Genomic DNA, 26,530 nt, shown 5'->3' with positions numbered 1-26,530 from the left:
AAAGGGCTTTCTCTCTCTCCTGGCACCGAGCGGTTAGCAGCACTGGGGACGTTGGCAGTAGGCTGCATTGTTTGAGAAAAAGAAGAAGAAGAAGAGCAGGAAGGCAGACCTGGACCACTGTTGTTGCGGTGCTACGCTGGACAGCTAGATCAACCCTTGGCCGAACCTTGATCGTGACTGGTAGGTGAACTATCGCTATTCGGAAAGGGGCCCGAAGCATCTTTTGATTGCAATTGAATGTTGAACAATTATCACATGAACTTTTATTGCGTCAACATTTTGTGATTTACATTATTGTAGCTTTTTGTGGGCAGTGAGAGCACTTTTTTCTGTTTTGTCTATTTTTTTGTGCGTGGCCGCCGAGGTTGCGCCATTCCCCCGTTGCACGCTTCGTGAATTTTCCCAATTTTTCCCCTGCGTTGCCTGGGCTGTTTTGACCGTCGCTTGTGGTCATTATCTTGGGGAATTTTCCTCTGCTTGCGCATTTTGTGCCAGGCCCTTGCGTGGTGTTGTTTCGGCTGTTCTTTTGGCGAGATTCGTTTTGGTCGCTCTTTTGAGAAACCACGGCGAGTCTTCTTTTTTTGCGGCGTGTTTGGGGCAGCGACGCACTCTCTTGGTAGATTGTATAGACTGGTTAGTCGACGCACTCTCTTGGTAGATTGTATAGACTGGTTAGTCGGTCGCACTTTGTAATAAGCACAGTGAGGCGATTTTATTGTGACGTTATGCATTTTTGATTATTGAGTTTACCCCGCTTTGTTTGTGTACGTGGTTGGGTGCATGCCTGTGCGTTTGTGCCGAGTTGGGGCTAGTGTTTACTGTGTGGACGACGACGTTGTTAACCTTTTTTTTTTATCCGCACACCCTGCTTCTTGTTTAGCGTGGGGCTGCTGTGGGCGGTATTTACTGTTTTGTTCCGGCATTTTATTTGTATAGCAGTTAGGCGTTTCATTGTATTCAGCGCGAGTGTTACGTACTGCCAGGTTAATTCAGTTAATTTATAGGCAAGTTCCTGGCAGGTTAATTAGTCCCCGTTCGGACGAAGTCCGAAAACTGGGACTTGTAATTCGGTCTCCGTCCGTCCGTCCGTCCGTGTGTCCGTGCGTCCGTCCGGAGTCATATCTCAGAATCCCTTGGATCGATTCTGTTCATTCTTTGCATGTCCCTAGTACTTTATGTGGGACATATGCACATGCAGTGGTTTAGCGATTTGATTCAAAATGGCCGACTGGCAGCCATCTTGTTTTTTGAAAATGTCGTATTTTGGACATGCTTTGTCAGTTTTCATTCAAATTTAGTACATAGATTATACATGTTAGGATACATGTCCATGACGATTTATTTCGCTATTCGATCAAAGATGGTCGACTGGCAGGAATCTTGTTTTTGTTTTTTTATGCGGTATCTTGGACGTGCTCTGTCAGTTTTCATTTAAATTTGGCACATACATGTACTTCATACATGTTAGGATGCATGTCCATGACAATTTGTTTCAAAATCTGGTCAAGAATGGCAGATTGACAGCCATCTGACTTTTTGGCCTTACTACTATATTTCCACAATTTATGTACCATTTTCATTCATATTTGGCACATACATCATACATATCAGTGTGTTTCATAATCAGATCAAAGATGGCCGAATAATGGCCGTTTTTATTTTGGCCATATTACTACTACATAGAACACATGTTTTGATGTAAATAAACAATCTGTTGTATACACCACTTGGAACTCGAGTTTCAAGGACACACTCGCGACAACCCCTCCGCTTTAATATGACTAGCACAAAGAGAACTTAACGGGGACTGTGTCATTTTCAATGACTTGTTTTATATGATTTTATTTTTCCAGTGACAAGGCGCCACTGGGTTAATTTGGTCAGCCTGTTGGGTTGACTTGTTTTGTTTATTGACCTGGTTTAGTTGCCAGGTGCTGTCAGGTTAATATTGTACACCTTTTGATAGTAGGTTTTACTTTGTGTTTTGTGGCGAGGTTAATATTGATGATATATTAAATTGGCAGTATATAGGCGCACCAAGTGATTTTAAAATCCAAAAGGGATAACTACATCTCTTCATTTACTGAAAGACCCTTCAGTGTTCTCCCCAGACTCTAAGCCAAGCATCGTGGCTAATTTACATAACAATACATCTTATTTGCATAATAATTAGTTTCCCCAACAAACATTTTAACTGAAATAAAGAAGAGATACATATCTCATATACTTTTAGCTCCGCTGTCGACTTTGTCGAGCGGAGCTTATCATATGAGTGATTGTCCGTCTCCGTCGTCCGTGTCAATGTTTTACTTTTTCGACTTCTTCTTGAAAACTACAAGCCTGAATGCTTTGATACATGGTTTATATGTACCTTGGGTAGACCTCTCTCAGATTTGTTCATTTCATGATGATATCTTCAATTCTCTAATTTTGGTGAATATTTTTGGCATTTTTAGTAAAAAGTGATATTTTCGACTTCTTGTTGAAAACCGCAAGTGCAATTGCTTTGATATTACATATATAGGTACTACATGTGGACCTCTCTCAGATTTGTTCATTTTGTAATGATATCTTTAATTCTCTAATTTTGGTGAATATTTTTGTAATTTTTGGTAAAAAGTGATATTTTCGACTTCTTGTTGAAAACAGCAAGTCCAATTGCTTTGATATTACATATATAGGTACTACATGTGGACCTCTCTCAGATTTGTTCATTTTCTAATGATATCTTCTGTTCTTTAATTGCCATGTGCATTGCTAACAGCGGAGCTATCTCAGCCGACAGGCTGCTTGTTTATCATTTACATTCATTGTGTTTTATGTGTGCATCAAGTCAAATAAAGTTTGAAATAGAACAGGAAAGAAATGGAAATACTTATAGCCAGTCAGTAAATATATTGTTTATCCGTGGAGGTAACTGGTTCATCATTATTTTGTGTACAAGTACAGTCAGTTTTAGTGCCAATGTTACTGTCAGTTCATACGACCGGGGGGGGGGGGATTTGTTTGTTAAATTTGTAAAATCTGTATGCAGAAATTAATAAATCAATAATGACATTTTTTTCTACAACGGCATTTCAAAACTAAACTCGGCGATTTTTCATTGATCTATCTATTATTTGTGTAAAGCTACGATCACCAATGTGTAACATTGTCAGCTGACGGCATTGCGTTGAACGGGTATTCACCGCTGCTGTTGCGATCATCGGTCCCTGACTTTTTTGTTTAAAAATACACAAACTTAGAATGTTTGCTTAATTAAAACGATTCATTGATGATTAACTAAGAAATTACATCAAAATCGCCAACGAAATGTTGTTTTTAAACATCGCGGAAAAACATGCACTCTGCGCCGCCATCTTTGTTACCTCAGTCAAAATCTCCGTTGTAACCCAGCATGCATCGGCTGTGATGTCACTACATGCGTTGCGTCGCCTTAGGGTGGCGTTCCTCGGTAATGACGCACTATGAATGAGGTATTTCTAGAGGTCAGGGTTCGTTTTTTTCTTGTCCGTCTCGTCTGCAGTTGAATAATTTTTACTTCGATTTATTTACAGTTTTTTTTCCCCGATGCGACTTAATTTCACTTGTTTTTTTAATTCTTGGTAATTAGTGTCACTGGCGATGAAGTAGTAAAAACGCAATTGATCGCAGTGCAGCAACTCGGGATAGACCATCCCGACGCAATGGGGAAATTATTACTACCGTAAAAACTCAATCAATTAGGCCATGTAAAAATAAATATTTTTGGGGGTGGGCCAATTGATTGAATAAATATAGAAAATGTTTCCGAAGTGGTCGATTTGTTTGAATAATTTTTCAACGTTTTAAAACTGGGTTCGAAGTGTGTATCACCGGTAACTGAATAAATATATCGTTTTCCCAAGATTAGAGTAAAGGTGTAGTACTAGTCTGAGACTTGACCCAATTTTAAAACAAACTACGAGCGCGTTCAAGAAATCTGACGCAACCAGGCCACCTGCTGTTTTGTTGCCGTGAAGACGACAGTTTTATGTCACGCTCCCCGTAAATGTAAACAAACATGGTAACGTGAAAAACTCACTGGAATAGAGTAGAATAGAATTATGCTTTATTGCTAATTGCTGTACTATTTTTTTGAAATTATCTACAATTAAACTATACATACAATACAACAGGGTTTGCGCTTGTGTCTCGGCAAGACGAGTCCCACTTACAGAATTTTAAGAAATAGAAATTTGGCCCTGGATAACTTTATTAGAGATTGGACCCCAGCTTGCCTGAAAAACTGGGTCCCTCTTCAATAATTGGAGTCTGGGAAGCAAAATATGGGGTTAACGCAATCCCTGATACAATAATATATTTTAAATAAACTACAATAAATAACACTGAAAAACATAATATGAGACGACACACTGACTGATATTTTGTTACGGTATCTCTTTTTGGAGGATGTGGTGGGCGGGCGGGTGGTGTTGTCCGGTACATAGAAGCAGGTACAGCTGGGACCTCGGCAGTTGCCTTAGTAAAAAATGAATCGATTCGAGACATGGCTAGCGAGCAACAAAATAAGTACTAATAGCTTGTGGGAAAACTAAAAGTGAGTGTCTTTCCCTAGAGAAATCGCCACTTTTATAGCATGATACTATGACCAGCCACAACATTATCACATATTCTTTTGAAATTAAAGGATGTACATCAGTCAGTACTCAGTCTGACGTACAATGTCGAAATGATAGGCCCAGGATTCACACCTCACGTCGTCTCGTCTGCCACTTTACTGTAACCACGCACAGCTACTGAAACCGCTTCTATGAGAGCGCAGTTTTCACTTCACGGTCATGTTTTTTTACCCACAGTTAAAACAAAACAAAAAATCCACCCGACTTTTAAACGAACAACGTTGCAAGAGGAAGTTTAGAACATAACTGGGACGACTGTGTCGAAACAATCCAGCCGGTGATATTATTTGGGTCAACCAAAAAAAAAGAAGATATTTTGACGTGCTGCGTGACTGTGTAAACAAAACTACGTCCAATAATAATGACGCTTTCACGTAACACATTTGCGACTTTGTATGACTTGCTTCCAAAGATGAGAATCAAGTGTCGGCCTCAATTTTGTTGTCCCTAAACCATGGAGCTTCGTTTCGTCAGTGATTGCTAGCAATGACTTAAAATATTTGTTCGTTGTCGATATTTTTGGCGTCGTGATGAGAATTTTCTTAGCGATTATTTACAACTGATGTACTGGGTAATTTGTAATGACAATCAACAGAGTATATTTCACCATGGACGTACTAGAGATTTCACACGTCTTTTGTACAACCACGGTTGACACCATGACTGCACATCTGGCGGATATCCCGATTGCTTATACCATGGATGTAAATGCTTATACATGTACATTGTATTTACGTGATAGATGTGTGAAAATATACCTTTGTCAAGAGAGTGACGTAAAAATCGGGCGGTGTCATCACCGGGCGAACTAATTGAATACAAACAATAGACTGACTGGACAGATGGCCGAACTAAACGGATACATTTTAAAATTAACCATGACGCAAAAAATAGGTGGCCGAACTATTTGAGTGGCCGAATTGATTGGGCTTTTACGGTACCCTAGTATTTTGGGTTTGCCTGCTCCGCACCCTTGATAGACTTGGTAACTTCTTGTAGACTTCCGTTTTTGACTCCCATGTGCGAAGCACAAAATGGGAGTCTTTGCAGTTAGTGTGTCTGTATGTGTGTGTGTATGTGTGTATGTGTGTATGTGTATGTGTGTGTATGTGTGTGTATGTGTGTCCGACTGTTCCACTGCTATCTCAAGAACCATACATCGGTTTTTGATGAAACTTGGTGCATAGATGCTCTGGGCCAATGCGCAGATTTGATTAGGTTTTGGTAAAAATCCATGCTCGTTAATTACCTAATTTGCATGATAATTAGCTAATTTTTAGCTGTTCTATGACTGTTCCACTGATATCTAAAGAACCACTCATTGGATTTTGATGAAACTTGGTACATAGATGCTCTGAACATATGCGCAGATTTGATTAATTTTTGGTAAAAATCCGTGCATATTAATTACCTAATTTGCATGATAATTAGCTATTTTTTAGTGGTTCCATGACTGTTCCACTGATATCTAAACAACCACTCATTGGATTTTGATGAAACTTGGTACATAGATGCTCTGAACTAATGCTAGGTTTTGATTAGTTTTTGGTAATAATCCGTGGACACTAATTACCTAATTTGCATAATGATTAGTCAATTTTCGGTTTTTCCACTGATATCTCAAGTACTAATCATCACATTTCAATGAAACTTGGTACATAGATGTCATACGACACTGCACAGACCTGATAGTTTTTATGGTAATATCAGTACATATTAATTACCTAATTTGCATAATTAATTAATTTTCAGCATTTGATATAAGTAGTTAGCATTACATTTCAATGAAACTTGGTACTTACATACTCAAGGACTATGCAGAGATTGATTGTTTTCGATAAATATTTGTGCATATTAATCACCTAATTTGCATAATTAGTTAATTTTCAGCTTTTCCACGGGTATCTCAAGTACTAATCATCGCATTTCAATGAAACTTGGTACATAGATCCTTTAGGACTATGCAGAGACCTGATTAGTTTTAGGGTAAATAATTGTGCATATTAATTACCTAATTTGCATAATTAATTTTCAGCTTTTCTACTGATATCTAAAGTACTAATCATCACATTTCCATGAATCTAGAATTATGCAGACCCAATTAGTTTCCGGTAAATATTTGTGCATATTAATCACCTAATTTGCATAATTAACCAACTTTCACACTGATATCTCAGGTACTATACATCACATATCAATGAATGTACATGGATGCTGTAGGACAATAGACAGACCTGAATAATTGCGGGTTAAAATCTGTACATATTAATTACCTAATTTGCATAATTAACCAATTTTAAGCTTTCACACTGATATCTAAAGTACCGTAAAAACTCCAAAATTTCGACCGGTTTTAAATAATTGGTGTTAGATATGTGACGTGTTTTTAGAGTCAAAATTAAGGTACATTTTCGGACGGTCGAATTTTTCAGAATAGAAATCAGCAAATGAAAAAATGGGGATGATAGTGTGCTTCATTAGTTTTTAAAAAATGCAATGTCCGTCAATTGACGTAAACTTCCTCATGTTTCACGGTAAAAGCAAAGGTCGTGGCCGAGTTGTAACTCAAAATCTAAACAAAGTCATCAATCAGTGAGTATTATGACAAGCAAAACAAAACATCAAGACGCGGAGAAGAGGTCAGCACAAAACTAATAGGTCAAAAGACAAAGCTGTCTCGCACTACCTAGAAAAACTTGCGAATGTTCGAAGTACAGGTACCCATTGGACAAAAGATACATGGAAGTTTAGCAAACGATCTCCCCGACCCAGTGCAATGTATCCGGTTAGAATCAAAGCTCACGTGTCCCTTATTTGAGGGACCAAATTCTGCCGTAAATTCGCCCTTGGATTAAAAAATAAAATGGGATTTAAGAAAATAAAATGGGACTTTTAAGGTGTATTTTGGCGTCATTTTTCGGACATGTCAATCAATCCTGCCGGCTAAAATAGAGTCTAAGTTTTACCGTAGTCATTGACGTTTGTCTATTCAAGAGTACACGTGTATGATTTTTATCGTGACTAGCCTAGCGTGAGCGGGTAAGCTTCCTTTCGAGAATGAGCTGTTATCACTGTGAACAATGTTAAATTATTCTTCAGATGACCAGTTTATTTTTTAAAAACAACTAATTTTTTTATTTAAAAAAAATCATGCCGTTTTCGCATCAAAATCCAAGCCAAAACATCGTACTACAACACCAATCTCTTCCGCATTGCGTTCAATAACATTAACATATTTAAATAAGCTATGGTAATTTGAACACGTTGGCATCATCCAGCTTTTTGATTGGTTAATTAGCGATTTGACCTATTTGACCTAAGAGAACATGGCGGATATCCTACAGCATCAAACGTTTATACGAGACCGAAATCATTCGCTTACGATGAAACTAAGTTGACTTTTATTTGTATTTCATAACCATTCAACAAATTTATTTTGTGTACATTATTATAATCACTACTGAGTACAGTAATAATCAACAATTCAGAAACGCAGCATGCCGAGATTTTTGTGTTCGTTTTTATTTCAAACTTCGTTTATTTAGAATATATTTTCGTTACCAATAAAATAAAAATTTCTCAGTCAATCAGAAACTCGGATTCATGCCTTCGAGGAAGGTCCCGTTTGAACGCTCACATCGTTTTTTTTTTTCGTTTGTGGGAAAACTAAAACTGGTCGCAATTTTCGAATAAGAATGAGTCGGCAATTTTTAGTGGAATCGAAAATTTGGAGGTAAATAAAACACCGAAACCCGGCAAATAAATAGGCGATCGAATTTTTAGAGGGGTCGAAATTTTGGAGTTTTCACGGTACTAATTATTCCATTTCAATGAAACTTAGTATAAAGATGCTCTAGGACAATGTACAAACCTAATTAGTTTTACACTCAAATCTGGTCATATTAATTTTCTGATTTGCATAATTAGTTTTCAGCTAAGTAATTTCGAATTATATTTAATGTGTCTCCAATACTCTCAGCACATGGGAGTTCTTTCTAAGCTTTCTTTGATTATTTTTGTAAGGCTAACTATGTACAAAGGCGGGATTACCAATACATGTTATTGTTTTAAAGATGTGCTAGACGAGGCCGACACTTGTAAACAATACAACGTGAATAAGCATCGCGGGCAGGATTTCAAGGATCGCGGGCGAAACAAAAGCGATGCGGCTGTTTGTCTAAGCGACGCGGGCCCGCAGTGCTTGAAAGGCCTGGGGAGAACACTGGACCCTTCCTGAAAAATAAGGAATCTGTTAAAATTTTTCACAATCCCGCATTAGCCATCAAAATATAGACATTTCAAAATCAGTTCTGATTGTTGAAACCTGGAAACCCTGCAAAATGGCTACCATTTGTTATGCAAATGAGGTGATCTTAAGTGCATTGATTAATACAAGGTCATTGACCTTTCTTCTCGATTTCATCTTACCAATAACAGAATTGCTCAAACACAAAACCAAAAACGTCCAAAACACAAAAATGTGTATTTTTGGGTAGATAAATCCAAGATGTCCAGCTAATGATTAGATCTTAGTCTTGAATTAAGTCAAAAACTTCCATCAAAATTGTGTAAAAACACCCAATTTTGAATTAAATCGACCAAAATTCACAAGTTTTTGAAATGGCTACTAATGTTAACACTATCAAATTAGCAGACAAATTCACCACAACAGTGACACACTGATCCATACTATACCTTTTGACATCCATCATTGCTATGAAAGGCACGTGAGCTGCACTTTTTAATTTTCCAGTGATTTTCAGTCTAGTATTAAGTAGTATGGACATGTGTATTACCATGGCTATTAATATATTAATATTACATTAACTGACATATTTGCCATAATTTGTTGCATCTGATATCCTTTTAATTCGAATGGCACTGGCTTTGCACACAGCTCTGCAACTTTTCAGGATGTTGTTAATTTGGGTATATTCAATATTTTGGTTTACTTTACTTTACAAATAAACAAATACTGACGAAAAGGTTGCAAACATTACCATTCAGGGTTCTCCACGGTTTGAAAATTAAACAGGCACATTTGCATCATTGGCAAGGATGGAAACTAAAAAATCTATTAATCTACATATATTATTACATATGCATAATATGTATTTATTATTACAAAATTAATAGGAATTTTGAAGAGCTATTATTAAGTAAACGTCAGCACGTACAATCAGCTGATTTTAGCTGCACGATTCCTCAAGCGGCGACATCAGTTGTTTACAAGTAATGATCGCGTCCAGAAAATAACGTAACAAGTTTGTTAATTTATTTTCCCAAATAGATACATACATGCTTTATTTAATTTTTAGCAAAAATTTATATTTATGATTTATATTTATTTGGACGAAGCAAAATAAAATGTATGTCGCACAAACGTTCGTAATTGGTTTATTAAAAAACTTGCATGAATGGCACCAAAAACCAAGGTGATCAAACGAAATAAAATGTACACAATAGAAGATTTTCGATCTGCAGTTAACAGTTACTATCAAAAATAATAGAATTAGGTATAAAAAAACAAAATACATACTTAAAAGAATAATTTTCATTCGAAATCGAAAGTTTGTTGATGTCTGCTTCGTTGAAAACAGCTATGACCCGGAAACAGTTCATTTTACTGTGTGCACCCTGATACTATGTAACGATGCTTTTGATTGGCCAAAGCCACGCATTGACGCGAAAAACAACGAATCAGAATATTTGTTCCAAAAGAACACAAGTAAATTTATTTCCTCCACTTATGATGCTAGTTGAAAGCATGGCCGTTTTAATGGGGTTTTTAAATCGTGATTTAAAGAAAATTCAACTTTAAATAGTGACATTTAAATATAAACATTTACATGTTCAAGCAAGCATTCGTGTGGACTTCTTGGTGATCAGCAATGTCTGTGATGGTACGTCGGCTGCGCTGGTCGTTTGTTCCACTCGGCCGTGACGATGTTGCTGCTATCTAGTCACGGCGTGAACTTGGTTTTAACCATAGACCTTATGGTTTAGCGAATGGTTTTACCGATAACGATTTTATATATTTGACGTCACCCTGGCAGTAAAAATATGGGTACGGTAATGAACTTTTCTAGGCCACATGTTCATTTTTAATCGTGTTGAAAAAAACTTGTAACTTTTTGTTTGGTGGTGTTATTACCTCACGGTGACCTGCTACGATAACAAACCGGAATTTTCAGTTGCACCTTAAAACAATGAACCAGTTACCCTGAGCACGATGAATCATCTTCGGAAGACAATGAGTGTTGGCCCGTTTTGTAAACAATTCTTTGTCTGGGACCATGCAGGGCGCACAGGAAATATAACAGGGCGCTGACAATTTAAACAGGGTGCCAATTTCAGATAACAGGGCGTGGCGCCCTGTAAAAACCCCTCGTGGAGAACCCTGCCATTGCCGGTCAAACGTTACATCACTTGTGTGCACGTAGGATATTTCTTATTAACTGTAGTACTTTTTTTGGAGGATGGTGTGGCCCTGAAAAGTGCCATTTTGCTTGTGTATGCTAGGCATACACAAAATGAATAAACAACTTCCGACCTGAACCAAAGTCTGGTAATTAATGACAGTATTAGATCCAAACTTGACAGGGATAGCTCACATCTGGGAGGGCAAACTGAATTTCATTGTTTTGATAATTTTAAACCCCACATTGCCCTTGAAGTAAAAGCTCTAAACTCCTCTGTTAAATTGTATGGGTAAACAATTAATTTGCCAAATGCCACAGTACTATTTTAAATCTCCCACACTAAAACACGTTTTGTGAGTAAATTAGGTTTTTTGAGGTAAAATAGATTACAGCTTATAAATAGCATTGAAACTGCTTACATGTGAGAAATCACATATTCCTGGAACAATTTTATGATTGACATCTTCCCCATCCATCAAACATATTAGTGTCTACCAGTACTCGTAAGTACACTATCAACTCTGTCTCTTTGTTATGCAAATCACAAAGTTTTAGTTACGGAAAGTAATTAGTATTCATATTGGAGGACGTCATATTAAAACTCATTGCGCTCTATTGCGCACACACTACGACTGAGTGGAAACCCCTAAAACTGTGGCAAATAGTCAGTCCTTGGCGCCTGTAATTGTGGAATCTTGTCATAGGTTATACATAGTTAGGAAAACAACCTTTTGGGCGAACATGAACCTTAAATATGGATATCCAAGCCACAAACCTGAGAAAACACTTGAGAAACGTCACAATGACTCCCTCACATAAACAGGAAACGGAATATAGTTACAGTCAAACCTCGTTAGTGCGAATATCAAGGCCCCAGGTGAATATATTCGTTATAACCGGTGTTCGTAATAACCGATCACCACTAGAGGGCGCTTTACAGAAACAAACTAATTACCATAAGTCAGGGTAAACAAAACTATGGCGCCATTTTAAACACTAGACCAAACATTAAAAACACACAAATAGTATTGAAATAAACGTTGTCATGTTTATTAAAATATTAAAATGGAAAATACAATTGTACTGTTCATTATTCAAAGTACATGTATAAATAAATGAATAAAGAAATTCTTAGTATGTCCATGCTGGATCGACTGAATTTGTCACGTATGCATACACAAACACACATGTACTCATTGTATTCGTTTCATGATTTCTCAGTCATAAAAAATAAAATTCACATTGCATTCATTACATTTGTAATACGGTAAACAAATCTGTAATGTAAATTGTTCGCTATTAACACGGATGGCTATTTTAAAAAGTCAGTAATTTTGGTTTGACGACGACCAGAACAAATCGATGTGAACAGCATGTCCTCGATAGTTGAAAGTTGTGAAAAAATCATAGTTTCAACATTTTCACGGGACTGAAGATAAGTGCGTAATTTTACTATGCAATCCATAGCTTCCGACGATGAAGGCAGTTCGATGTCAACAGGAATGTCTGGGCTGACATTTTTGATGTAGTCTTCATCGGCCTCAGCGTTTTGTTCCAAAATGGACGCTATGATTGCATCGTCTGATGGCGATTCACAAACACCAGTTTCGTCGTCTGCGCAGACAAAATCCGAAAATGAAATTTCTGGCAATTCGATATGATGGGCTAAATTGTTCCATAAACATTCAACATCACTGGTGTTATCGGCCATAATGTCTCCACGATCGGCAATGCTGACTTCCTGTTCCACGTCGGGATTTGGCGAATGTACAAACGACGCCTTTCTGAAGCAGTTGGCAATGGTGGTATCGGTAACTTTTTGCCAGGACGAATGAAGCATGTCGATCGCATCTTTGACATTGATCGTGGGTAGGGTTTCACCTGAATCAAGATTCACCAACATTCTTTGAACTACTCGTTGGCGGTAAAAACACTTGAAATTTCTAATCACGCCCTGGTCCATCGGTTGCAGCTTCGAAGTTGTATTAGGCGGGAGAAAGACGAGTTTGATGGCTTTGAGGTTTTTGACAGCTGGATGGGTGGGACAGTTGTCGACGACCATGAGAATTTTTCTTTTCTGGCGTTTGTACTTCGTGTCCAGTTTGTGTAGCCATTCGATGAACAAATCGCTGACCATCCACGTTTGCCTTGTAATCGACAGGTAGGGATTTTACGTTTTTGAAACACCTAGGATTTTTTGATTTTCCGATGACCAGTGGCTTGAGTTTTTCAGATCCATCCATATTTGTGCAAAGCATCACAGTCAATCTTTCTTTACTTGTCTTTCCCCCAGAGCATATGTCATTCTTGAATGATAATGTCTTATCGGGCATCAGGCGGAAAAATAACCCAGTTTCGTCGGCATTAAAAATATCTCTGGGAGCGTAGCCATCGATGAGTCCGGGTAATGTTAACGTTACCCAGTCATCAACCATGTCATTGCTGACAGAAGCAGCTTCGCCGCACACGGATTTGAACGTGATACCGTGTCGGGATTTGAATCTCTCCAGCCAGCCATTACTGGCTTTGAATTCGGAATGATTCATTCTCTGTCCTAAATCTTCGGCCTTTGCCTGGAGGATAGGACCGCTGATTGGGACATTCATAGAACGGGCACTGGTAAACCATTTCAGCAATGCCTGCTCAACGTCGTTGACTGCTGAAAACCGCATTCGCTTCCGGCACGGCTCAATTTTGTTGTGTTCGAACATCTTCAAAACATCAGTTTTTTTCTTTAAAATCGTTGACAGTGTACTGGGTTTAACATCAAATTTTCGACAGACATCGCCGTGACGAATGCCCGACTCAATCGCTTTGATCATTTGGACTTTACAGTCCAACGACAAGGCACGCCGTTTGACATGAGTTGACATTTTGAAGTCAGGACGGAAACTGGCATCTCACTCGTAGTCGCCGTAATTTATCTAAAATTTACAGCGTCCATGCTTCACACTTTTTTGTGAATCTTAAAATTAAAAACTCGAGCAGCAAGGGCGTCGAAAGTGACTAGACATTGGAAGTCGCGTACACAAAAGATTTTCACGCCCAGTGAATGGCTACATTGTTTTTATTTTACGATGCACAGCTCAAGCCCACTGCTAACAGCGGAAGCGTAACACCGTGTATTTGGCGGTTCGTTTTAGGATTTCGCAGCTGTTTGAGTGAATGAAATGTTCGCTATAGGTGTTACAGACCATTGTTTTTCAGAGAAAATCCTTTCGTACTAAGCGGGTTTTCGTAATAAACGAGTTCGTTCTAAGCGTTGTCAATTACCATAGGGATAATGGATTTTCAAACGGGACTTCAGTGTTCGTTCGTTGTAACCGGTATTTCGTTGTAACCGAGTTTGTACTAACGAGTTTTGACTGTATATCCCATAATATGAATCAGATGACTCCGTCTTTGGTGAACTTTGACACAAGTGGTCAGTTGCGAAGATGGCGTCTGACAGTGTAGTTCATTGACGATCATCGCTGCCGATGTTTAGTTCATGCAATGTCGGTAGAGTATTTTGATTCATTTGGGCCACGTTGTTTAAACGTACGTGTACTGGTCCAACAGCATCAACCCTTGCCTAACGAATTTGTGTAAGAATTTAACGAAAAATTGGTAATAATCGTTAGTGCTTATTTACATGGGTCCAGAATAGGCGCCGTCATTGCTTAATGGCCCTACAGTATACCTGTCTCTGTTTATAACCGAAATATATGTGTTGGCTGGTTTTTTTGGGTTGACTGATTCATTCCCTGACTGTATCTGCATACCAACTCCTCTACCCCGGACCATCAAGTCTGTCTTTGGTACGCGAGATAGCCCCTGTGATAGTGAGGAGGAAGACAACTATTGGTATCCTGCTGAGTTTAATTAGACTGGTGAACGGAAGTTTCATCATCTGCCTCGCCCCGTCCCGTCGGAGTCCCATGAATGCCAGCAGGCGGGGGAGGCACCACGAATATGAGTTTTGTTTAACATTATATACCATGACCGAAACCATAGTCTTTTAGAGGGAAGTCTCAAATTTTTCTCGATGATCTTGTTGCTTTGGGTATGTTTTATATGGAAATTATGTTTTGTGATTTGATTTGTTTTGTTTTGTTGAGTGCTGACCACATCTCTGTATTTAAGGATGATTCGTTATTGCACGTCAATATGTCCCCGGCTTTTCTCTTTGCTGGGATTATTGAAAGATCAGTTTGAGTGTTACGCATGCTTCGATGGCGGCAAGACAAGTAAATTTCATGCCAGTGCTCTCTGGACGATATCACGTACAATTGTACGTTGCTATGTAGTAATTTACGAAAAGAACTAGTTGTTTACCAAGTGTCCTGTGATGTAGCTTTCCAGTTTTTTATTAGCCTTCGCAGATGAAGTCTGCCGAAGGCTTATAGATTGGGTTCTGTCCGTTCGTTCATCTCTTTTACTTATAACTTTTATATGCTCAGTCCATTTTTTTTCCAAGTTGGTACAGATGTAAATCTCAATGCCATACATATGCACGCAAAGTATTTTTTTGATTCGCCAAAGTTTCATTGTGTTTTTCTGTGATTTTCAACATTATACTCGTACAAGTGCAGAAATTTGCCGGAAAAATCGGAGTTTTAACGACTTCTCGCAAGAGAACTGACATACCGTATTGCGCATGCGCCGGTCTAACTGCTGAGGAAATTGCCGTCGATTTCTTCTGAGGATATTGTATTCCGGGACTGTATCTTTCTTTGCACAGGGCTTACTTAGATTAAATTCTATCTCAAAGGTAAGAAACTGTGCTTATTGTATTTATTATGAACTTTGATTTATCCTTTTGTGTCCTGACTTTAGTGAGAAACTAGCGATCGCACAGTGTCACACTTTGCCAGAAAATCAGTCCTGCTATTCTGTTATGTACGATTGCTATTGCCGGTGTTCATTGGCAACTGCTAGCAGATTGAAACTTGGTTTCGTGACGACATATTAGACTAGAATTATCGAGAAAACACAAGTCAAGTTCGGCCAACCGTGACTGCTTGAAAGCAATGATGAAATTGAAAAGTACTGTATTTCAATATCAATGAATCTATCATCACTTTTAAATTACCCTTGAAGTAAATATGATACCCGAGTGTGTTACTACATTGTGACCGGGTGCTCCATGCGGTGTTGAAGTTCATCGTTAAATCGAACGTCTGTCAACAGAGACACATTTTCCCAATCAGCTATTTATTTCGGTACTGAAGTCAGGGTGGCAATTTCAATGTTTAGCTACCATAATTTATCTCTATTATGAGCAGGAAAATAAATTACGGACCTCGATTGAGATGGATTTAACGGCGGCCATGTTTTTAAGGGATATGTGAAACAATATTGAGGAGGGGGTCAAATTCACGTAATCCTCAATTTTAATGATGTTGACTTAATAGTCATAATTTTTTTTTTCAAAACTTTGGATATTATTTTATATATTATTTTAATACAACTACAATATGTTAATTAGTATGCAAATTAGCAGCCAATCTGAGACAATGCAATCCAGTTCAAATGAAATTTGATATACACTTAGGTTACATGATCACTACCTCTGCTGATTTGTTTTTTATGCACTTCTATCTGCTTTTATATTAAATGTATTTTTTTGTATTTTTCTCAATAGTTTTTTTGACTCCCATGTGCGAAGCACAAAATGGGAGTCTTTGCAGTTAGTGTCTGTATGTGTGTATGTGTGTGTGTGTATGTGTGTCCGACTGTTCCACTGCTATCTCAAGAACCATACATCGGTTTTTGATGAAACTTGGTGCATAGATGCTCTGGGCCAATGCGCAGATTTGATTAGGTTTTGGTAAAAATCCATGCTCGTTAATTACCTAATTTGCATGATAATTAGCTAATTTTTAGCTGTTCTATGACTGTTCCACTGATATCTAAAGAACCACTCATTGGATTTTGATGAAACTTGGTACATAGATGCTCTGAACATATGTGCAGATTTGATTAATTTTTGGTAAAAATAATTTACATGATAATTAGCTATTTTTTAGTGGTTCCATGACTGTTCACTGATATCTAAACAACCACTCATTGGATTTTGATGAAACTTGGTACATAGATGCTCTGAACTAATGCTAGGTTTTGATTAGTTTTTGGTAATAATCCGTGGATACTAATTACCTAATTTGCATAATGATTAGTCAATTTTCGGTTTTTCCACTGATATCTCAAGTACTAATCATCACATTTCAAATGAAACTTGGTACATAGATGTCATACGACACTGCACAGACCTGATAGTTTTTATGGTAATATCAGTACATATTAATTACCTAATTTGCATAATTAATTAATTTTCAGCATTTGATATAAGTAGTTAGCATTACATTTCAATGAAACTTGGTACTTACATACTCAAGGACTATGCAGAGATTGATTGTTTTCGATAAATATTTGTGCATATTAATCACCTAATTGCATAATTGGTTAATTTTCAGCTTTTCCATGGGTATCTCAAGTACTAATCATCGCATTTCAATGAAACTTGGTACATAGATCCTTTAGGACTATGCAGAGACCTGATTAGTTTTAGGGTAAATAATTGTGCATATTAATTACGTAATTTGCATAATTAATTTTCAGCTTTTCTACTGATATCTAAAGTACTAATCATCACATTTCAATGAATCTAGAATTATGCAGACCCAATTAGTTTCCGGTAAATATTTGTGCATATTAATCACCTAATTTGCATAATTAACCAACTTTCACACTGATATCTCAGGTACTATACATCACATATCAATGAATGTACATGGATGCTGTAGGACAATAGACAGACCTGAATAATTGTGGGTTACAATCTGTACATATTAATTACCTAATTTGCATAATTAACCAATTTTAAGCTTTCACACTGATATCTAAAGTACCGTAAAAACTCCAAAATTTCGACCGGTTTTAAATAATTGGTGTTAGAAATGTGACATGTTTTTAGAGTCGTGGCCGAGTTGTAACTCAAAATCTAAACAAAGTCATCAATCAGTGAGTATTATGACAAGCAAAACAAAACATAAAGACGCGCAGAAGAGGTCAGCACAAAACTAATAGGTCAAAAGACAAAGCTGTCTCGCACTACCTAGGAAAACTTGCGAATGTTCGAAGTACAGGTACCCATTGGACAAAAGATACATGGAAGTTTAGCAAACTATCTCCCCGACCCAGTGCAATGTATCCGGTTAGAATCAAAGCTCACGTGTCCCTTATTTGAGGGACCAAATTCTGCCGTAAATTCGCCCTTGGATTAAAAAATAAAATGGGATTTAAGAAAATAAAATGGGACTTTTAAGGTGTATTTTGGCGTCGTTTTTCGGACATTTCAATCAATCCTGCCGGCTAAAATAGAGTCTAAGTTTTACCGTAGTCATTGACGTCTGTCTATTCAAGAGTACACGTGTATGATTTTTATCGTGACTAGCGTGAGCGGGTAAGCTTCCTTTCGAGAATGAGCTGTTATCACTGTGAACAATGTTAAATTATTCTTCAGATGACCAGTTTATTTTTTAAAAACAACTAATTTTTTTATTTAAAAAAAAAACCATGCCGTTTTCGCATCAAAATCCAAGCCAAAATATCGTACTACAACATCAATCTCTTCCGCATTGCGTTCAATAACATTAACATATTTAAATAAGCTATGGTAATTTGAACACGTTGGCATCATCCAGCTTTTTGATTGGTTAATTAGCGATTTGACCTAAGATAACATGGCGGATATCCTACAGCATCAAACGTTTATACGAGACCGGAATCATTCGCTTACGATGAAACTTAGTTGACTTTTCATAACCATTCAACAAATTTATTTTGTGTACATTATTATAATCACTACTGAGTACAGTAATAATCAACAATTCAGAAACGCAGCATGCCGAGATTTTTGTGTTCGTTTTTATTTGAAACTTCGTTTATTTAGAATATATTTTTGTTACCACTAAAATAAAAATCTCTCAGTCAATCAGAAACCCGGATTCATGCCTTTGAGGAAGGTCCCGTTTGAATGCTCACATCGGTTTTTTTTTCGTTTGGGGGAAAACTAAAACTGGTTGCAATTTTCGAATAAGAATGAGTCAGCAATTTTTAGTGGAGTCGAAAATTTGGAGGTAAATAAAACACCGAAACCCGGCAAATAAATAGCCGGTCGAATTTTTAGAGGGGTCGAAATTTTGGAGTTTTCACGGTACTAATTATTCCATTTCAATGAAACTTAGTACAAAGATGCTCTAGGACAATGTACAAACCTAATTAGTTTGGGGTAAAAATCTGTTCATATTAATTCCCTAATAAGCATAATAATTCATAATTTTTTGGTTCTAATCACATTTCAATTAAACTTGGAGACATAGATTTTCTGTTACATTGCGCAGACCTCATTAGTTTTACACTCAAATCTGGTCATATTAATTTTCTGATTTGCATAATTAGTTTTCAGCTAAGTAATTTCGAATTATATTTAATGTGTCTCCAATACTCTCAGCACATGGGAGTTCTTTCTAAGCTTTCTTTGATTTTTATTTCTTTTGATAGCTTGGCATCCATTTGGTTCAGCTCAAGTGAAATATCCCTGGTCAGATTTTAATGACATTGAAAACACAAGTACTCTGGCTTTTTGCACATTCTTAATATTTTATTTTTGCAGAATCCCGTAAATATTTATTTGATAACTTTGTAGAGTGGAAACAGACTGTTGAATTAGTTCATCCTAGACTTTGGTAGAACATGTTTAAAATAGTACAGTGTGAACTGCAATTTCTTTCTGACTGGTGTATAAATTTATTAAGTAATATTTTTCCGTACTAAAGACTCAAATATCTTTTTTAATTAAATCTAACAGCCAATGGGAGCACATATCATATGCTACAACCTCTGCTAAATGTTCTTTTTTTTTTTTAGGTGCAGAGCCAGATTTTTTTTCTCAGAAAGCAAAGCCACTGGAACTGCATGTATTACAAAAACATACCGGTACTATTCACTGCGTGTCTGACAATTGTATAAAGTTTCGCAGGTCCTCTTTTTTTTTTTTACTTGGAGAAGTTCTGTCAACCAAAGCATAAATATGTGTTTCTCTGTACATAAAATTTCACACGATTTGTTAATATTAATGTATGATAATAAAAACTTGATAATATTTTTCTGGATTTTTGCACTTTATTTGTACCATTGTCGTATGAGAAGTAATCTTGTCCTTATTAGAGATATTGAAACCAATCCAAGGCCACAAACTAGTTTATCCAAACAGACACAACACTGACTCTACATATTTGCAGATCTGATTTGTATACTTCCTTGTCATTTTACCTGTTGTACTGGTTTGGTGCTATCAGATTTCCTTGCTGAGAATAATGCTGACCCCGGATGGAGAGTGCTATAAACTTGAAAATGCCATAGAAATCAAGTTTGCCAATTTATGTCCATGCAACTTTAGAATGACAACTAGCGAAGGCAGTGTCATTCATGACTTGTTTTGACATGTTTCCAGATTGTGTTAAGTTCATATAAAAATCGGGCTACTAACACAAACTACTGCTCTATACTCGGCCAAATACATGGTTAATAACTCATCTATTTGATCATTGAACAAATCAGACAATATTATTAGCACATGATTTCATCACCAACGACAACCCCAACGGATCACTTTCTGAATTCCACATGTCAAGATTATGGATATTGATGGCAGGCAGTTTAGGGGTTTTGTGCGCGGTCAATTACTCTCTTTAGCTAATGTATAGATAAACTGATTCATGTTCAAAACAGCCGACAATTGCAGACATTATATGTGATCATCCAAATAATCCACTACACCAGTCACGATAACGTGTTACATTAGCAATTCTAAAGCCTAAGCATTCATCAAGCGTGAATTATGTATCCTGATAGATTGAACGATATTGAACAGTTTTCTAATTTGAATTCCTACACAACCCGTATTTTTATGTGGCATGTGCACGTTTGCTTCTTTCTATTGGCTTAAAAGAGGTGTACCGAAACGTAGCCGGTTCTTAAATTGGACAGAATTTGAAGAAAGGGGTCACTATCGTAGTTTCTGCTGGTGAATTCTATATATTCCATGTAGGTTCCTTCAGAAAAGTTTTTTAATATTTCATGCGGGCAAAAAATGACAAAATAGGAATATTCTACAATTTATCAAACATTATTCTAAACCATGTTCTAAAAACAGTCGTGGTACTGCCCCTGCTTAGCCGCTATATTACTTTTAACATTATTATCCATATTGGACATCTATGTCTACTTTTATATTAATCAAATCTTGTATTCTTTTCAACCATAACAAATTAAAAGCGCATACTATGACGACATTGATCATAAACCCAGTAACCATTAATGTGGGGTTAAACAACTCACTGTTGCTTGTTGTTGAAAATGTGCACCATTGCACTAGTGACAAGATTGTTTGAATGCACGGTTGTTATTATACGCTAGGAAGATTCTTTTAAACTATGGAAAATAATGCTGCATAATGTACTGCACACGAAAATCTTATCAAGGCATTTTATGACGATCTGGAATATTGAGATTGAATTGACATATAAATAAAAACATTTTTCTTAAAAAAAATCCTGACAATAGTCGTGGTCTTTTTCTAATATTTACTAGAATGACCCATTCTAATGCACTATATTCTCATTGTCACATTGTAATAGACCAATATGATGTCAGACTGGCGTGTTTTTCTGCGTACGAGTGTATGGACATTGTATATGACTGACATTGTCTTTTGATTTATTTATCAGCAGCAGAACGGTTTATTCAAGTTCAAGACGATGTTTCGGTATACCACTGCAATTCAACTCATTTCCCTGTTCATATGGGTAAGCTTCATACCGTCCAATATGGTGTCATTAGTTTGACATAAACATTTCATTTATTTTACTGATATGATGCATTGCTTTGGTATATCAACGAAATTCTTCTCATTTTACAGTTCAATTGGATAAAATTATTATTGTCCAAATATGATGTCATTGCTTTGGCATATCAACGTAATTCTTCTCATTTCACTGTTCAATTGGATAAAATTATTATTGTCCAAATATGATGTCATTGCTTTGGTATATCAACGTAATCTCATTTCACTGTTCCACTTATTGCACAAATATGGTGTCATTGCTTGGTATATCGACGTTTCACTGTTCAATTGTATAAGCTTCCTAGTTTATCGAGATGGTGTAATGGTTTGGCATTTCAGCGAATTTCATCTTGTTCATTTTGAAAAGCTTCCCATTGTACATATATTAAGGTATAGGTTTGGTATTTCGTTGTAATTACTCCAGTTTCTCGTTTGTTTGGACATGCCTCATATTGTATACAGATTATGTTATAACTTTTGTATGTCTATAATTAATCTGATCTTCTTGTTCATTCGGGAAAGCTACACAATGTACACTTGGGAAAGCTGTACTAATAAGATGTAATTGGTTTGGTATACCATTGTTATGCAATACATTTCCCTGTTCAAATGACAAAGTCTTATATTCTACAAAGATCACTTTGTAGGATTTATATCAATATGTAACTCGTATTATTTCCTTGTACTTCCTGTTTCACATTGTATTTAGGCGGTGGCAAGCCAATTCATTCATTGGTCAGTTCCCTTTATGACAAACTATTCACTAATTGGTCAGCCTACTTCGCTTCAAACTATTGAATAATTGGTCAGCCCATTTTGCTACAAACTATTGACTGATTGGTCAGTCCACTTGTTGCAAGCTAATTGATGACGGGCACCCCTTTATTGCAAGTCTATTCATATATTGGTCTGTTTTACTTGTATCAAGCATAATCATGTGTTAGTCCCCTGCATTGTAAGTCAACTCATTGGTTGGTCACACACATCGCTACAAGTCTATGAACTAATGGGTTAGCCTGATTTGTTGTATGTCTACTTACTTTGTTAAACCCTGTTGGATCAAGCCTACTAGCAGCCACTAATAGGTCAACACCTTTCGTAGTAGTTTTCTAGTATTCACTGATTAGTCGGCCCCTTTTAACAAGCCTACTAATGCTCACTAATTGGTCGGCCCCTTCTGTAACAAGTCTAGTAGTGTTCACTAAGTAGCTCACTTAGTTTTAATTCAATACACTAATTCGTTACCGCACGTCACCACATATATATTCACTAATTATTATCTACTTCTACAAGCCTATTCACTAATGTGTCAGTCCCCTTCGTATAGAATATTTTCATTACTTGGTCCCCGCAATCTGCTGCAAGCCTACACGCTAATTGGTCAACCTCTTTCACAACAGCTCCCTTCATTGCAAGCCTCTTCAGTATTTAGTTAAAATGGTATTCTTTATCCCTTTTTAAAACCCAGATTTCAAGTGAAAAAATCACTGCTTATGATTACATAGGATGCTTTGTGGACACCAGTACCCGAGCATTGAATGATTATAACGTAATGTCAGACAGTGGAATGACCGTTGACAAGTGTATCAACATCTGTAAAGATGAAATGGGTTGCAATGAGAGATACTACGCTGGAGCCCAGAACGGACAAGAGTGTTTCTGTGGTACTGACTTCAACAAATATGGTAGCGCCGATGATGGTGATTGTGATAGTACATGTAAAGGAGATGCTAATGAGATATGCGGTGGAGTCTGGAGGATGTCAGTCTATGCAATAAGTAAGAATCTTATTTGAAATGACGTCATCTCTGGGGTGTATGACATCGTTGGATTATATATCACCATTGTATGTGACATTAATAGAGAATATATCTTTATGACGGCATTATAGGAGATTAGTATATTCTTGTATATACCTTTTATTTGATGGTATTTTCGTTTCATGGTTTCTTTTGCAGGATCAGATTATATTGGTTGTTTTAGAGATAAATCTGCTCGTGCACTGGAGGTAAGTTTTAGGACTTTTATAAAGGTTCGCATTTGGATTACGCGTACAATTACTTTTAATATAATTTGGCAACTGAACAACATTACCTTTTAGGATATGTAGCAAATAGTTTGCCGATATGGTACATTTTTTACACCATAATACATGATTGGTCAGTTTTTTTGGCCTGCAAAATCAAGTCATTTATTTTTTAGACCCCTTGTCATAGGTTATGGTTATTCATTTATCTTACTTCCAAAGGTCATCAAAACATTAGTTTACATGTGTGATGGTTCAATATTGATGGTAATGTATTGCACAACTGGTACAATGTATTTCAGAGCATTGTACGTTTCTACTACAATAGTATAAAATACGTGTCAAATATACGCACTACATATAAACATATTTCTACATCGATTTTGTACGTGTTGAGATGGAGACAATCGTCTAGTTTAATGTAAAAAAAAACAATGTATTTTACACGTGTTGTATACGTCGCTACGAGTACCATATCGAACAGGACGCGGCGATCTTTAATGAAATTATTTTGAGATGCAGTTTGCTTTCTATGACCAAGCGTGACTTGTGTGGACGCAGCCATGTTATCGTGAAATGAATTTTGACGTTATTTTGTGTCTTCACCAGTATGTTTCTAGTTGCATGTTTTCTTCTTTTATTCTAGTTTCAAGCAGATCTCGGTTCTGATATGACCATTGACCTCTGCATTAATGCATGCGGGCCTCACGGCAATTATGCTGGAGTGCAGTATTCATCTCAGTGCTTTTGTGGTGATGACTATGACGAGTATGGTGCCCTCGACGAGAGTTCGTGTAATATGAAGTGTACTGGTGATAGTAGCGAGATATGTGGTGGTACCTGGGCGAATGCTGTTTACAAGTCTAGAGGTAATTCTCACACTAAAGTCTGTGTCATCCATTGAACATAGGAATTGATCATTATAATGTTATATTTCCTTTTAAAAAATAATAATTAAGTTTTGTCACGTGGTTTGTTTCATGGCTCTATGCAATATTTTCATTTGCTATTTACATTTTTTTAGGAGAATAATTACTAAATATTGTCTACTATATACCACTTTTGTTGTAGAAACTTACAAACAACTGGAAAACAGATTTGACCACGAATAAGCCCCAGATGCATTATTACATATCTTTTTTTCTTTTAGAACCAACGTACATTGGATGTTACGTGGACACGTCTAGTAGAGCGTTATCTGGATATTCGTACAGCGATGGCTCAAACATGACACCCAAAGCATGTATCAACGCGTGTATTGCTAACAATGATGGACATAAAGTGTTCTATGCTGGTGTACAGTACGCTTCGCAGTGCTTCTGTGGAACTGACTTCAGCAAATATGATTCAGCAGATGAGGCGGACTGTAGCGCTGCATGTACTGGTGACAGTAACGAGAAATGTGGTGGAACATGGAGAAACTCGGTCTATAAAATAGGTATGAAATATATTAACATACATCTTCAGAGACAAAAATAGAATTTAGCCGTTCGTATAAAGATGTATGAATGTTTTCGAGTGTCTTTCTTATTTGGAAAATACAATCACATCATATTTACGTCACATTCGAACACTTTTCCTTGTTCACGCAATCTCCTTCCCATAGATCTTTGTAATTTACAACCTTCAATTTTGTGGACAATCGCCTTACGTCGCACGGTAATTTTGTCAGTTGTTTCACTTGAAACCGAACTGCAAAAATCAGAAAAAAAATGAAGATATACAACGTCAATGTGTGCTATACATATTTATGATTAATTTTGATGAAGTAAAGACATCTTAACGCTGAATAGTAAAATACGATTTTTGTGGCACACGTTCAAACTATGTCTCTCAGGCGTTACGTGAGATCTCGCACAACGTCTCTTTGGATCTAGTTTTCAACCAAAGAGTACACACACATACTCAAACACGCCACAAGACAATCCTTACAATTGGCTAAATTAATAGATCGTAGCATTGGATCGCGACATGGAAACTTCGGTATTTCTTGTTTTCTTGCATGCTGTCCTATTTTAATATCTTTTTGGGTTAGGAACGTCCCTCAGTGTTACGAGTAATATTAACCCTATAAGTTACCTTGCACATTTACTGAGACTATCACTACCTATTCATAACGAATATGATAAGTTAAATATGGTTATAGCATTTTTTCCATACAAATATGACAGTATGATAACTCTACACCGTGTGTTATGCACTCACATGGTTTTCTGATTGATACGACTGTTTAATAAAAACATTTTTGTTTCAGAAATCGTATAAATGTTATCCATCGAACCAAGCAAGCAAGAACAGGACAGTTATAAGTGTTTGAAGATCTCTATGATGCTAATTCACGGAACAATCTCATTAGTCTTGATAAATCGTGTTCTCATTCATCTTGTTCCTGTAGTTGATGATAGTAATGTAGAATAAACGCATAATTAAAGCAAATGATGCCATGTGTCAGTGTGTACGTGCTTTTTGTGCGTATCAGCAAAGCATGTTATGCAAACCAACTGATCACTGAGAAATGTAGTTTGTCCAA

General features: G+C 36.8%; 1 protein-coding gene across 2 annotated transcripts; it reads left to right on the top strand.

The window, feature by feature from the left end:
* Positions 1–26,436, top strand: LOC144354689 (uncharacterized). Of its 2 annotated transcripts, none has more exons than XM_085499106.1 (7): positions 1–180; positions 21,862–21,936; positions 23,443–23,752; positions 23,933–23,982; positions 24,647–24,869; positions 25,151–25,438; positions 26,255–26,436. In XM_085499106.1, exons 2-7 carry the CDS (start codon positions 21,889–21,891, stop codon positions 26,263–26,265), a joined length of 930 nt encoding a protein of 309 aa, XP_085355232.1. In that variant the 5' UTR covers positions 1–180; positions 21,862–21,888; the 3' UTR covers positions 26,266–26,436. The 2 variants fall into 2 exon arrangements, with proteins under 2 accessions (XP_085355232.1, XP_085355231.1); XM_085499105.1 differs by having other exon boundaries at positions 11–180; positions 21,859–21,936.
* The last annotated feature ends 94 nt before the right edge of the window (positions 26,437–26,530 follow it).

This window comes from Saccoglossus kowalevskii, chromosome 5 (genome assembly GCF_978046115.1).
Source record: "Saccoglossus kowalevskii chromosome 5, keSacKowa6.1, whole genome shotgun sequence".
Lineage (NCBI taxonomy): Eukaryota > Metazoa > Hemichordata > Enteropneusta > Harrimaniidae > Saccoglossus > Saccoglossus kowalevskii.
The sequence above is the reverse complement of the archived record's forward strand: the minus strand, read 5'-3'. Positions and strand labels throughout refer to the sequence as shown.

Excerpts from the sequence above, each read along its gene's own strand:
- LOC144354689 (XM_085499106.1), top strand. The coding sequence starts at position 21,889 with ATGTTTCGGTATACCACTGCAATTCAACTCATTTCCCTGTTCATATGG. Across the intron at positions 21,937-23,442 it reads TCATTTCCCTGTTCATATGG|ATTTCAAGTGAAAAAATCAC; the intron begins GTAAGCTTCATA and ends TTTAAAACCCAG. Across the intron at positions 24,870-25,150 it reads TGCTGTTTACAAGTCTAGAG|AACCAACGTACATTGGATGT; the intron begins GTAATTCTCACA and ends TTTTTCTTTTAG.